Below are 13,881 nucleotides of genomic sequence, written 5' to 3' on the forward strand. Positions count from 1 at the left end.
AGCCAATTCCTGGTTTCTGCATCACGATAATGCACCTGCCCATGCATCCCTCCAAATTCGCGAATTTTGTGCCAAGAATGCCATGAGTGTCCTCCCTCATCCCCTTTATTCACCTAACCTGGCTCCGAGTGATTTTTTTTTATTTCCACGACTTAAGTCTACCTTGAAAGGTCGACGTTTTCAAACCATTCCGGAAATTCAAGAGAACACCTTGAAGGAATTGCGATCATTCAAACCTGTGGATTTCCAACAGTGTTTCTTCCAATTGAACAAACGGTGGCAAAAATGCATCGACAAAGCTGGCGAGTATTTTGAAGGGGATAGGTGATGACTTGGTAAGCTGCTTAAAATGTTAATTTCCTTATTTTTAAGCATTTGAATAAGAGAGCAACGAAGTTTTTAACATAAAACCTGGGTTTTTTTTTTAAGTTGTATCCAAATTTTTCTTGAAATAAAGACAAAAATCGCAACTCGAGTTTGACTTTCCTTTATTCCAAAGCGTGTAGTTTCCTTACCAAGACGAATTTTTGCATTCTGTAAAAACAAGCATCTCCAGTAGCTTATCAGCTTTCAAACAAGCCCAAGAAAACTTCATTACGACGCTCGGTTTGCCTTCTATGACCAAAGTCCAGTTTCTTTTGGGACAGCCCTCGTACTTGCTTCATGGCACCTTTCGTATTTGCTTCACGGTCATCGTCGATTCATTAGTCAAATGGCCGATTTTCTGGGAAAATATGCGATTCGTCCCACATTTTTGAAGTATGAAGCAAAAGAAAAGAAAAGAAAAAAAAAGGTTATCACTTTTAATAATTGCCTCCCAACCGAAGATTTGCCTCATGTTTGCTGCGAGCCTAGGATCGCCAAATTCGGAACTTTCTGCACCCCTGTTTATAACTACTGTGTCCTTTCTTAATCCTAAGAGTCGAGGCAAAGTTCAACTAGTCAGGAAGCAAAATATAAAAAGTTTAAATTGTTTGAGTAGTTTTAAGTACCTAGGGCACCTTGAAAAGAAATCTTTATTTCCTGCATTTTGTTGCAAAATTAAAAAGAAAAGAGAAAGTTTCATTCATTAACATTCGATGGTCAACTGCGAAGGAAGCATATCTCAATATTGTAATGTCATAAAAACTCAACAAAATTTTATTTTCCTCAATAAAAACGAATCAAAATGCTTCTTTGTAATTTTGGGTGACTTTTTAGTGTGAATGGAGACAATTTTCGAAAAAATTCATTAGAAAATGTAGGTTTATTATCTTTTAGTAAAGTGAAACACAAGCAGTGACTTGCAATGTCGACATCTGATTTTTAATGTTTTCTCCATTAGCCAGTGATATGTGGTTTGTGTAGTCTGCCGCCTCAATTTAACAGATTGAATGGAGAACCACTCATGTCAAATGCTCTCAGAAGCTGTTTCTTCAAATGTAACAACTTCTGTCAAGTGCTCTGAAGTTGGGAAAAAGAGTACTTTGAAACCACATACTGCAGTATCATGAAAGTTCCAGGCTCCTACTTCTTACTGAGAACATGTCATGAGGATATACAGGGTTATCCAGAAGTCCGGGACCCCCCTTATAACTTTTGAACAAAAAATGCTAGAGATTTGAAATTTGGGGAATGTTCCTAGGTCAAAGGGAACTACTTTTTGGCGTACCCAAAATTTCGGGGGGCGCCCCCCCTGAGGGGGGGGCGGACCCTAACTTTTTTTTTTCAAATGGGAACCCCTATCTTGTGATACATCATTCGAAAGGGCTTAAAAAAAGAAAACTTTTGGCGCAAACCGATTGTCGATACCTCAATTTTTAACAAAATGGCGGCCAAAAAATGGCGGCTGATTCAAAAGTCTGGGCCTCCGCTCATAACTCATGAACAAAAAATACTAGGGATTCGAAATTTGGGGAATATTCCTAGGTGAAAGGGAACTACTTTTTGGCGTACCCAAAATTTCGGGGGGCGGCCCCCCTGAGGGAGGGCGGATCCTAACCCTTTTTTTTCAAATAGGAACCCCTATCTTGTGATACATCATTCGAAAGGGCTTGGAAAAGAAAACTTTTGGCGCAAACCGATTGTCGATACCTCAATTTTTAACAAAATGGCGGCCAAAAAATGGCGGAAATGCGTTTTTTGGTTATTTGCGGTCGGATTCGCTTGAAACTTGGTTTCCACAGGTTTTCGAGCACGAAAAAAACAAATACGATATTGGATTTGCAAAATACCCGAGCTTTTCCAAGATGGCGGCCGAAAAATGGCGGGAAAATAAGTTTGAATCGGAACGTGTCAGATTTCCTGTGCGTTGCTCTCAGCCAGTTGAAAATCGTGTTTCCTGATTTGTCATTTCAACTACCCAGGACTCACCACGGGGAGGTGGCTACGCGTCGAGTCCCACCCGTGCTTCCCCTTGCGCCCGACCACTGAGGCACATTTTAATAGCGTTCGCTAAAACGCGTTAACGCGTTGCGTTAATTGAAATTACTCACCATCTTGGCCGCCATCTTGGAAAAGCTCGGGTATTTTACAAATCCAATATCGTATTTGTTTTTTTTCGTGCTCGAAAACCTGTAGAAACCAAGTTTCAAGCGAATCCGACCGCAAATAACCAAAAAACGCATTTCCGCCATTTTTTGGCCGCCATTTCGTTAAAAATTGAGGTATCGACAATCGGTTTGCGCCAAAAGTTTTCTTTTTTTAAGCCCTTTCGAATGATGTATCACAAGATAGGGGTTCCCATTTGAAAAAAAAAGTTAGGGTCCGCCCCCCCCTCAGGGGGGGCGCCCTCCAAAATTTTGGGTACGCCAAAAAGTAGTTCCCTTAGACCTAGGAACATTCCCCAAATTTCAAATCTCCAGCATTTTTTGTTCAAAAGTTATAAGGGGGGCCCCGGACTTCTGGATAACCCTGTATAAAAATAATAATCTAAGCCATTTTCGAGTCTCCCAAGCAATCATTCCTTAAATAAAATCTTATTTACGTACCCATAATTCCAGAAACTATGCGTTTCTCGAGTTCAGTTTTTCATGATTATTAATTTTATATTTAAGTAATTACATCCTGTTTTTTGTAATTTTTCTCATAGTTGGTATTTTGGACAAATGTCAAGACAAGATGCAACTGATCTTTTAATGGCGGAAAAAGAAGGGGGCGTTTTCTTAGTGAGAGATAGTGTAACGATACAAGGAGACTACGTTCTTTGCGTTAGGTAAGTCATTTTTCATGCCAAAAATGCTTTAGCTCTGCTTGAAATTTTGCTGCCCCCCCCCCCCCCAATTCTTTTTTTCTACTTATAATATTTTGTAAAAAAGAAACAAGTGCTTTCTCATTTATCATTCAGACAACAGTCTCCTATTTCAGGGAAGTTACTCTGAAGGTGCAATGTATAGAACGTCTGTGCAGCAATAGTAGCATTATCGATCGCAGGCAAAATGTAAATGCATGTATGCACCCTCTTGTACTCAAAGCGCTGAATTGACCTGTTACAAATATGAATGCAGCGTGGAAAAAGTAACAATATTTGTTCTTTGATTTTCAAGCAAATAGCGCTGCTCCTCAGTGCATACACTTCTATTCCTTTCAAATGCGTTCTGAAACCTATATCTGTTAAAATTTTTAATAAATTGAACTGAACTGAAGGTCTTTAGCTTGCAAAAGTGTATGCGGCTTCGGAGATTACTTGATCTTCAGAACAAACCTTGTTGTTGGTAAATGGGTGGTATTGTCTCTCAATCAGATGATAGATATTTTTAATCTTGCAATCAAATACATCAGTTTTTCTGCTTGTTTTGTTTCTTTTCCTCAGGGAAGATCAGAAAGTTAGTCACTACATCATAAACAAAATGCAGCAGAATGATCAAATAAGTTACAGAATTGGAGATCAGACATTTCCAGACCTCCCTAACCTAATAGCTTTTTATAAACTTCATTACTTAGACACAACTCCTCTTATTAGACCGGCACCTAGACGAATAGAAACTGTGATCGCCAAGTATGACTTCGATGGCAAGGTGAGTACTATCCGTATTAAACCCAATTACCATTTTAGCCTTTACTGTTTGATTGTGGTCGACTGATGGGCTCAGAAAGAACACCATGACACAAGTTTCACTTTAAAAAACGCATATTGATCTATAAAGAGCCTGCAACCATCAATAGCAAAATCTTATACAGAAAACAAGCAGTACAGCAATCATGACGCCAAAATGGCCGCTTCAAAAATGAGGGTTATTGTCATTTATGGCTGGTGAGCCACCAAGGCAGCACTTCCTGTTTCTAAGTAAAAGAAAATTCTTACTTTTCTCCCTTACTTGAAGGAAGAAAATACCATCGTAAAATCGCGCCTTACAACGGTTTCGGCACGCTTCTCAATCGAGTACTGTTCCATTCCCAACCTTTATCGTTTAAAGTGTAAATAATTTGCTATAGCTGAGCCCAAGCGTCTTGATTGAGGCTACTATACAGGGTTATCCAAAAGTCACTGACCACCCCTGTAACTTTTTTCCAAATTGAGATAGAAGTTTGAAACTTTGGGAATGTTCCTCGGTCTAAGGTAGCAACTTTTTGGTCCCCCAAAAATTTTGGGGGGGCGGTCCCCCTTAAGGGGGGCGGGGGCTAACTTTTTTTTTCAAATGGCAACCCCCCCTTGTGATACCTCATTCGAAAGATAATAAAAAAAGACAATTTTTGGCGCAAACCGCAGGTCAAAATGTTCATTTTTGACAAAATGGCGGCTGGTCAAAGTTCAAAATGGCGGAAATTTGGCATCTCCGTAGTTTATTGACGGATTGGTGTGAAACTCGGAATCCTAGGGTTTTTCGGGATGAGAAAAACGATTCTGGCATTGGTTTTCCAGAAAAGTCTGTCCTTTTCAAAATGGCGGCGGTGAAAATGGCGGCCTCGAGCGGGAAGTGGATATTTAGGCTGCGTATCGTTGGATTTGCATGAAACTTTGTATTTGGGGGTATTTCGGCACGAGAAGAACGAAGCTTTCATTGGATATCTGAAATTTTGACAAATTCCAAAATGGCGGCGGGAAAATGGCGGGAAATCAGTGTTACGGCTGTTTACTGATGGATTAGCATGAAATTATTTGATATTTCAAGAATCTAATGAAAGATTCCATTTTAACCAGCCAAAAACCGCTAGGATATCGAATTTCATGCAAATCCATCGGTTAGGAGCCGTAAAACTGATTTCCCGCCATTTTGGAATTTGTCAAAATTTCAGATATCCAATGAAAGATTCGTTCTTCTCCTGCCGAAATACCCCCAGATACCAAGTTTCATGCAAATCCAACGATATGCAGCCTAAATATCCACTTCTCGCTCGAGGCCGCCATTTTCACCGCCGCCATTTTGAAAAGGACAGACTTTTCTGGAAAACCAATGCCAGAATCGTTTTTCTCATCCCGAAAAACCCTAGGATTCCGAGTTTCACACCAATCCGTCAATAAACAACGGAGATGCCAAATTTCCGCCATTTTGAACTTTGACCGGCCGCCATTTTGTCAAAAATGAACATTTTGACCTGCGGTTTGCGCCAAAAATTGTCTTTTTTTATTATCTTTCGAATGAAATATCACAAAGGGGGGGTTGCCATTTGAAAAAAAAAAGTTAGCCCCCGCCCCCCTTAAGGGGGGCCGCCCCCAAAATTTTTGGGGGACCAAAAAGTTGCTACCTTAGACCGAGGAACATTCCCAAAGTTTCAAACTTCTATCTCAATTTGGAAAAAAGTTACAGGGGTGGTCAGTGACTTTTGGATAACCCTGTATTTTCATATTGCAGAGACTGCCACGGTAATGTCTAGTGTGCTATTTTACTCGTGCAAACCATTGAGTTTTCATGAGGGGGAGGTTTGAATTCATGGGTCAAGAAACATTCAATATCTCGGTTAGGGGTTAATTTCATTAATTATCGTTGCAAAAATTGTGTTCTACGTGAAATTTTGGTTAAGAAACATGTATCAAAATGCTTACTTTTGTACCTCGCCTAGTGGTCCATTGGGGCATTAATGAGAACAAGTAAGCCACTGGGGCATTAATACAAACAAGTAAGCCATTAGAGCATTAATGAAAACAAGGCATTAGAGCATTAATGAAAACAAGTAAGCCAATAGGGCATCAGTAAAAACAAGTAAGCCATTGGGGCATGAATGAAATTCGATAAGCCACATAGGCACATTAAATAATGAGCCACAGAGGCATTAATGAACATAGAGCCTAAAAAGGCATTAATGAAAATGAGCTTACAAAATTTCATAGAATAAAAGTAACAACAGACATAAATTTATATAATAATAACATTTTTGGCGCTTTGCCGTGACCTTGAGATTCTCGACCCGATTCCGCGGCTCCCCCGTGCTCCAAGCCCCTGAAAATCCATCTGCGGGACTTCGGCGGCCGGGTCTTTCGTTCTCCCGCCGGGTTTCCCGGTGCGAACCTCCGGAGGGTTGCTGCAGCCCTCAAGGGTTTTTTTGGGAAAACCGCCGCCGCACGGTGGATCGAGTCAGTGGGAGAGGTCGGACAAAATTTGAAAAGCTTATAACTCGGTTAATACTAAACATGGAGGTTTTTAAAGTGGTTCTATTGGTTTCCTTGTTAAAATGTCTTGTTTAGGCACCCCTTAAACTTTAAAATTTGACGAATTGAACATCGAAAGTTGCAGTCTTAGTTAAACATTTCATGTCCGACCTCTCTAATTGACTCGCTCCACTGTGCGCCGTTCCCGTCCTGAGCAGCCTGATTGTTGAAATTTTTAGTGTGTCGGGACGACGTAGATGACATAGGTTAAAAGGCGAAGCGTGATTGGTCGGCTATGTCTTATCGCTGCGTTATCGTGCCTTTGTCAGGTGGAATGATCGACATACTGTCGGAAACTGAAGAGGTGCCGTTAGCTTGTCGAGAGGTCAACCCGACATAGGCACGACAAAGCAGCGAAAAGACATAGCCGACCAATCACGCTTCGCCTTTTAACCTATGTCATCTATGTCGTCCCGACAAACAACAAATTTCAACAATCACAACAAAAATTTTCAACAGGCACGCGGGATCCCCCGGGCTGCCGGAGCTTAAGTTCGAACCGTCTCCAACCTCGAGCTCTCCGGACGGGCGCCGCGCACTGAAAGGCCGGTTTTTCGACCCCTGCATGAAGATTCCTATTTCGTACGTTCCCGTTCGTACCCCGATGGGCTGATTGTTGAAATTGATAGACGAAGAAGACATAGGGAGTATGGAGCTGTCCTATTGGTGGGAGTGGGTGGTTCTTTTAAACTAAGGGGAAATATGATGGACTAACTGAAGGGTCTCTTGTCCGTTGCTGTAGGTTAATCCATCACAACCACCTCTTTGTCCATCGCAACCACCTGTTTTCACCAGAAGAATCCCTTCAAATCCTTTCTGTCTTCTTTGTCTATAGCTTTGTCCATAAGTTTCAACAATCAGCCCGCTGGCTTCCTGTTCCACCTGCGGCTCGGCGATGTTCGACAAGGTCGGATTCCGCGATCCTTCCGTCCGGGGAGAAGGGTGGGGCTGGGGCTCTTTGACGGTTTTCCGAAATATCGCTTAGGCTCTCTCCCCGTCGAGCCAATTAAGGCTGCGTTTGGACCAGAAATCCTGCCCTTCGTTCCGCGTTTTCGCCGCTGAGTATCATATAAAAAAGGAAATTAAAAGTTTTTAGTGAGGAGACCTTGCCTCCCTCTTTGACGTAGTCGCCACCTCTGTTTTGAGATTTCTGTTATCAATATTGCAGCTCCTTGGTGCCTTTCGCGTAGAGGCTCTTGTTTTGGCACCAAAACCAGTCATTGACAGCGCTCTGCACTTCCGAATCAGTTGCTTTGCATAAGAAAATTTTCCACATTCTCCGTACTCTCTCGATTTAGCCTCATGTTACCAGTGGCGTAACGGGCGCCCTCGCAGACCCTGCTATGCAGGGGGGCCCTGGCGCCTAGGGGGCCCTCGGCCGCCGGAATTTTTTTCTCTCTCTCTCTCTCTTTGATCCTCAGCTTTGGTTTCAAACTTTGGGCCTTTACTTATCGAGATGGGGCTTCTTCCTTTGATTTTTATTGTTAGCTCGGGGTTTTTCATACTTTTCTTGGACTTTTCCTAACTTTTTGTTTGCTGGAGGGCCCCTGCCTTCCCATGTCCACTCAATGATTCCACTTTTCGTATTTCGGGTTTTGGGAGGCCCAAGAATCCAAAAGCCTTGGGGGCCCTTTGATTCATGGGCCTGGGCTGAGCCCCCGCCTTCCTTTAGATCATTGATCCTTTAGGGGCTCCATTTAATCGGGTACTTTTACGTTTTTATTTTTTTTTAAATATATTTATTTGCGCAAACATGCAAGTGAATCAAATTCCACCTCAGAACATAACGTAAAAGTAGGCTAAATCCTGCACATACCATACCTAAAGGTAAAAAGATATAAGCTACTGCCACTTTGATTTTTTGGTGATTAAGGCTGATTTTCTCAAAAATTTTCGGGCTGCGGGCCTAGACCATACGAGAAAAAACGGGAAGGGGTGAGGAAGGGAGAGGGGGGGGGGATAATTTTGGAATTTTATCGACTTGGGAGGCCCCTAGAAAAAATTTTGCAGGAAGGCCCAGCGGAAGTCCGTTACGCCTTTGCATGTTACTTTCATTTGTTCCCTGAGCTGAAAACATTTATCGGTGGAAAGCGGTCTCCGACAGATTAAGAAATGCAGAGCGCTGTATGTCAATGACTGGTTTCGGTGCCAAAACAAGACCCTTTACGCGGAAGGCACCAAGAAGCCGCAATATTGATAACAGAAATGTCAAAACAGAGGTGGCGACTATGTCAAAAAGTGAGGCAAGGTCTCCTCACTAAAAACTTTCAATTTTCTTTTTGATATGATGCTCAGCGGCAAAAATCCGAGTTTGAAATAATCGACTCTTCGCGAATCCGGACTCCGGAGGTGGGCACGGGGCAACAGGAGGTTGTCGCAGTAAAAGTGAGTTTCCTCGCGAACCCCTCAACCGATTTTCAAAAACTTGGGCTTTCTTTAAAGCTTGGATTATGCCTGATAATGCATTTTTATCGATTTGACTTATCTCTTTTCGTTCGGATGATACAAGGTAAGGAACCTTACTTTTTGGATGACCCTTGTAATTTGATACAAGAATGTTTGAGGGTTCAGCTCACTTCCTGAGTATATTTTCTTTCTTTACACCAGTTCACGCATGGATGTTTAGATAACCTGCGATCCATGACTCCCTCTATTACTCACTTTGCTCCATACCCTCTATTTCTTGAGAATATAAAATTTTCTACAAAAGTTGTGTGAGTCAATCATCTGCAACCCAACTTATATTTTAAGAGAGTTATTAAAACAGGTTCAAACTGAGTTTCAGATTTGTGTTCAAGCTCCTGGTGTGGTAATATTAAGCTGTTAAAACGTTTTCAAGTATGGTGTTTTACTTACTGTACGTGATCATCTCAAGATCTTTCGTGACTCTCGAAATTCGAAATTAAATAAAAAATGCAATGCATATTTTGAGATTTCTGGGCTTTGAGAACTTGTTCACCAGATAGGCCCATTCAATGAATATACCTAAATGAATCAGCGGAATGTAAACTGGCCATTAAGTTTTAGCTCCCAATTTAATAAAAATAGTTTTCCCCTTACTCTTGAAGTAACATGACCCAAGAATGAAGTTTTCCCCTTACTCTTGAAGTAACATGACCCAAGCTCGTGGTAATTTATAATTGAGTTTAGCAGTCCTATTGACAAAGATGTCGTAAGAACCTGCTTGAACAGAATTTAGAGTATTTCTTTCTCCACCTCATGCCACTAAATTTTTACCAGATGTCCTTGCCGCCCTCTTCTGAGAGGAACCTGATAAGTTATTACAATGGAACGTACTGAACTCCAATTGACCTAATCGAACCTAATTGAATTTTAACCTATTCAAACCTAATCGAACATACTATTTAACCTAATCTAACTTTCCCTTTATTTTCATTCCTTATATTTTTTGTTGTAGGATGAAGACGACTTACCTTTCAGGAAAGGAGATATTCTGACTATAGTTGCCAAAGATGAAGAACAATGGTGGACAGCAAAAAATTGCCTGGGACAAACTGGTTCCATTCCTGTACCATACGTACATAGGGTAAGCACCAATAACTGGTCGTATCTGTTCATCTGTGATTATCTACTTCCACCTTATGTGTTCCGTATGAATCACTCTTTGTGAAAGGAGGAATATCGTTATGAGCCTTTTCCGGCCCCATGTGGATATTCCTAAATGTCTCATATTTTCAAAGTACTAGTCTTCGGTAGACTCTGTGCCAAATATTTCACCGAACAGAGCCTGTGCAAGGGCACAGCAGCACCTCAAACCCAAAATCCTGGAATTGAAAAATATTATTTACCTCAACTTTTTTGACTGTTATCACTCGTGCATGAGGCAATTCCTACGTATTTTTTTGCGTACTTTCCTTTTCCGGCCTTAAAAGAGGCCTCCGATGACTCTGAAGGGGCTCTATGGTCTGTTGTTGCCATTTTTGGTCAATTTTTAGGGGTTTTTTCCATTTAACTCATTCCAAACTTAATTTAATCCAAAAACTATGTACATTTTTGAAAAGCACTTAAAAAAGGCTGAGTAAAACTTTTGCTACGTTGCCAAATTTCCAAGAAAATTCGTTCCAAAGCGTCAAAAACGGCAAAAATCGATAAATCGCCGCGCGTAAGGTTCAAGAAAGTGGAGTACAACTTTTGTATTGAAGCATCTAACAGCTCTTATCCATCCATAAAACATTTAAAAAAATCATATTTGTACCTGGATTCCCACGTTGTTGGCTATCGAGCGATTTTTTGTATGTGTGTGTGCAATTCCATAAGATCCCTCATAACACGCTCTAGTATAAGTGTGTATTTTACACGGGTTTTTCGAGACTATCGATAGTCGCTGTTCAATATGTCGATACGTCCATTCAATTCTAGACCTACCAACCCTTTCCTACAAAATACATTGTTCTTTCCGAGTTTCCTTATCTTTGCCTTCTTTAACTCCGTTTTTAAGTAAACTGTATTAATTATCTAATTAATAATATAATCTATTAATATTAATCTAATTAATAATAATAGCGACTATCGATAGTCTCGAAAAACCCGTGTAAAATACACACTTATACTAAAGCGTGTTATGAGGGATCTTATGGAATTGCAGACACACATACAAAAAATCGCTTGATAGTCATAAAAATCCCCATTTAAACACGGCAAAACCTCACTACAATTCGATATATTTGAAGATTTTTCGAGATTTTTACATTGATCTAACGGCAGAGTGATAAGAAAGTTATCTCCAGTTGATCACTGGGAGAACAAAAGGGGTAATTCTTGCATTTAAGGGGGGCTGGGGGGTAAGCAGAGGGGGTAAAAGTGAAGACTTTTTGGAAAACACTGCTTTTGAAGATCTAGTCGATGGTAAAAAATTCAGCTTTTTTCTAGTTTGTTCCACCAAAAGCCCTTCTTTTCCCTTCGTTGACTGGACTATATCCCGAAATCGTGCGGATTCCTTGAAATCATCCAAATTTTTCCCACAGATTAGATTTTTCCGCAAAATCGGTGAAATCCGTACATTTTCTTGAAATTTACGTATGTATGCGTGTAAGACGAAATTCGCCGCGCTTTTTTCAAAATATGAAATTACAGAGTTGTTTCTGAGCGTTGGTCATCATTGGCTACTAGCTATCAACGTTCGCCAATGGTATCAAAATACTAATGAAAGAAATCGTGGCAACCGGGGCATAAACATAATCACAAATAATTTTAACATCAGCATCTCACTCGATCTATGTCAATTAAATTGTGTTTTCATTTTTCGATCGACTTGTGTTGATGATTCTTGTCCCCACCGGCTTAAGTAAGTCATGATCATCTTATTCTATTCCGACAAAATTTTCAGTTCCTATTTTATGTTTTGTTCATTTTAGTATGAGGGTTCACTTCAGCCTGATAGTGTGAAGGATAGTCATTCCCCAGCTGTGGGCACTGTTGCAAACAATGTGCCAGATACCACTATTAAGAGAAACAAATTACAGGTAAGGAAAAAAAAAAGTACATTGAAAACCTCTCTTTTTGGAAGGCTTACAGCACACACTCTTTAAGTTTCAGCTGTTAACTCCTGCAGTATGGCCATTAAGGTAACAGCACCAGTACCCGAAATGGTACCAGTATCCGGTCACAGAGCGGTTCGTTCTGTGAATACGTCACTATGGAAGCATGGTACAGATAATAGAAGGAGCGCACTACCATCACACTTATTGCAAGGTGGCGCCCTCTGAGTGTAATTTGTGAAAACCTGATGCCCTTTTTGCACTGATGTACCTACCGCTTATTTTTTACGAAAAACTGAGCGACGTTCCGGATACTGGTACCATTCCGGGTACTGGTGCTGTTACCTTACCTTGTATTATTAACGGAGTAACGCCATTCTTTGTAATAACTACATCAAGGTTGGCCTTGTTTTCCCCAGCCCTAAGAAACCAATGGGTTTTTCATTTTTTTTGTTTTTTTTTTTTCAATAAAATCGGAACAATACCCGAAAACATCCTTTTGGACAAAAAAAGGAAGGAAGGTAATTTTCAAAGGCACACAGAACGTTCTTGCAAAGGTAGAGGATGCCCAACCCAGAGGATAGGTAGATGTGCGGTGCGGCCTGATGATGAGTCACTTGCCAGGCCCCTGTGAATGTTACTTTTGGGGTTAGTCTCAGTTGAACGAATGAAAACCTCAATAAACAATCGGTTCGTGACTTCATGTGCGTGTGAAATTATTATGTTTGAGTTAATTACCTTGTATTAAAGGACCGCAAAAGATACTATCTGTCGGGATGCTTAAGTTCATGAACACCATAATATTAGCTTCCAAAGATCTAAGTGTCAATCTTTCAATTGAACACAATTTGATCCATGGGTCTGTCGCACCCAAGAGGTACAGATAACTGAATATACTTTCTTTAGGTGAATTTGCTCGAAAATCACATCGTGCACACAAAATAAGTTTGAAATTCACTCCTCAGGGCAAAATCTTATGTGTGTAACATGCTTTTTTAAATGAAACCAGTCTTAGTAGATCTCTAACTACCATGAAAATTTCAGCTCAAAATATTCATTTTTACTCGAGTTATCGCTTGGACAAAATTAAACCTCCCCCCACTTGGACCGCTCGCTGTGCGAAAAGTAATTAACATATTTTGATTTTCTTCACAGTTTAAAAGTACTCTTAGGGGACTATAAACCCCAGAAGTTTCGTTTCAAGAAACTTAAAAATTAACTGCCGCTCAAAGCTCTGAAAACTGAAAAATCCTCACGCTGGCTGAAATACATACGTACATACATAATATATATATGACTGAAAATGAATGACATATATATATTCGTGATCTACGACTGGAGATCGGTGCTCTTTACATGGTCCCAGGTCTTGGTCCCACCATGAGGGAGAACGCAAATAGTGTATTTTTCCTTCGGAAAATACACTAAAGAGTGTGTTACAATCTGTGCAGATTGAGAGGTAAGAAATGAATTTCAGTCGCGTTTAATGTGCCCAACGTGATTTTCGTGTAATTTCACCTATAAAAAGCACATACATTTATTTGGCTGTATCTTTTACATATAACAGACCCATTCATGGTATGAACATGAACATATTTAGCCTTCCAATTTCGCTTGATGTATGCAGTGTAGGTAGGTAATTTTGAAGATGATGCGTTTGAAATCGTAAGGTTCACCTGACTCAAATATTTGGCTGAGTTTATATTGCTGATACCTAAGAAGGTTCCGTCTTCAACCTAAGACCCAATCAACAATTTGAACAATTTCTTGTTTGTGCCCCATAGCCCCCCCCCCCCCAAAAAAAATACTTATATAGGT

At 40.5% G+C, this 13,881-nt stretch overlaps 1 protein-coding gene across 2 annotated transcripts in view; it reads left to right on the forward strand.

Annotated features, from left to right (window-relative positions):
* The window catches only part of Crk (Crk proto-oncogene, adaptor protein), a 34,392-nt gene that overhangs the window by 8,952 nt on the left and 11,559 nt on the right, over positions 1-13,881 (forward strand). For both annotated transcript variants that reach the window (XM_072306389.1, XM_072306390.1), the window contains exons 3-6: positions 3,071-3,193; positions 3,791-3,995; positions 9,984-10,112; positions 11,941-12,048. In XM_072306389.1, the coding sequence (XP_072162490.1) occupies positions 3,071-3,193; positions 3,791-3,995; positions 9,984-10,112; positions 11,941-12,048 (565 nt within the window). The remainder of the gene's footprint in view (positions 1-3,070; positions 3,194-3,790; positions 3,996-9,983; positions 10,113-11,940; positions 12,049-13,881) is intronic.

The sequence above is a fragment of the Bemisia tabaci genome, chromosome 1 (genome assembly GCF_918797505.1).
Source record: "Bemisia tabaci chromosome 1, PGI_BMITA_v3".
NCBI lineage: Eukaryota > Metazoa > Arthropoda > Insecta > Hemiptera > Aleyrodidae > Bemisia > Bemisia tabaci.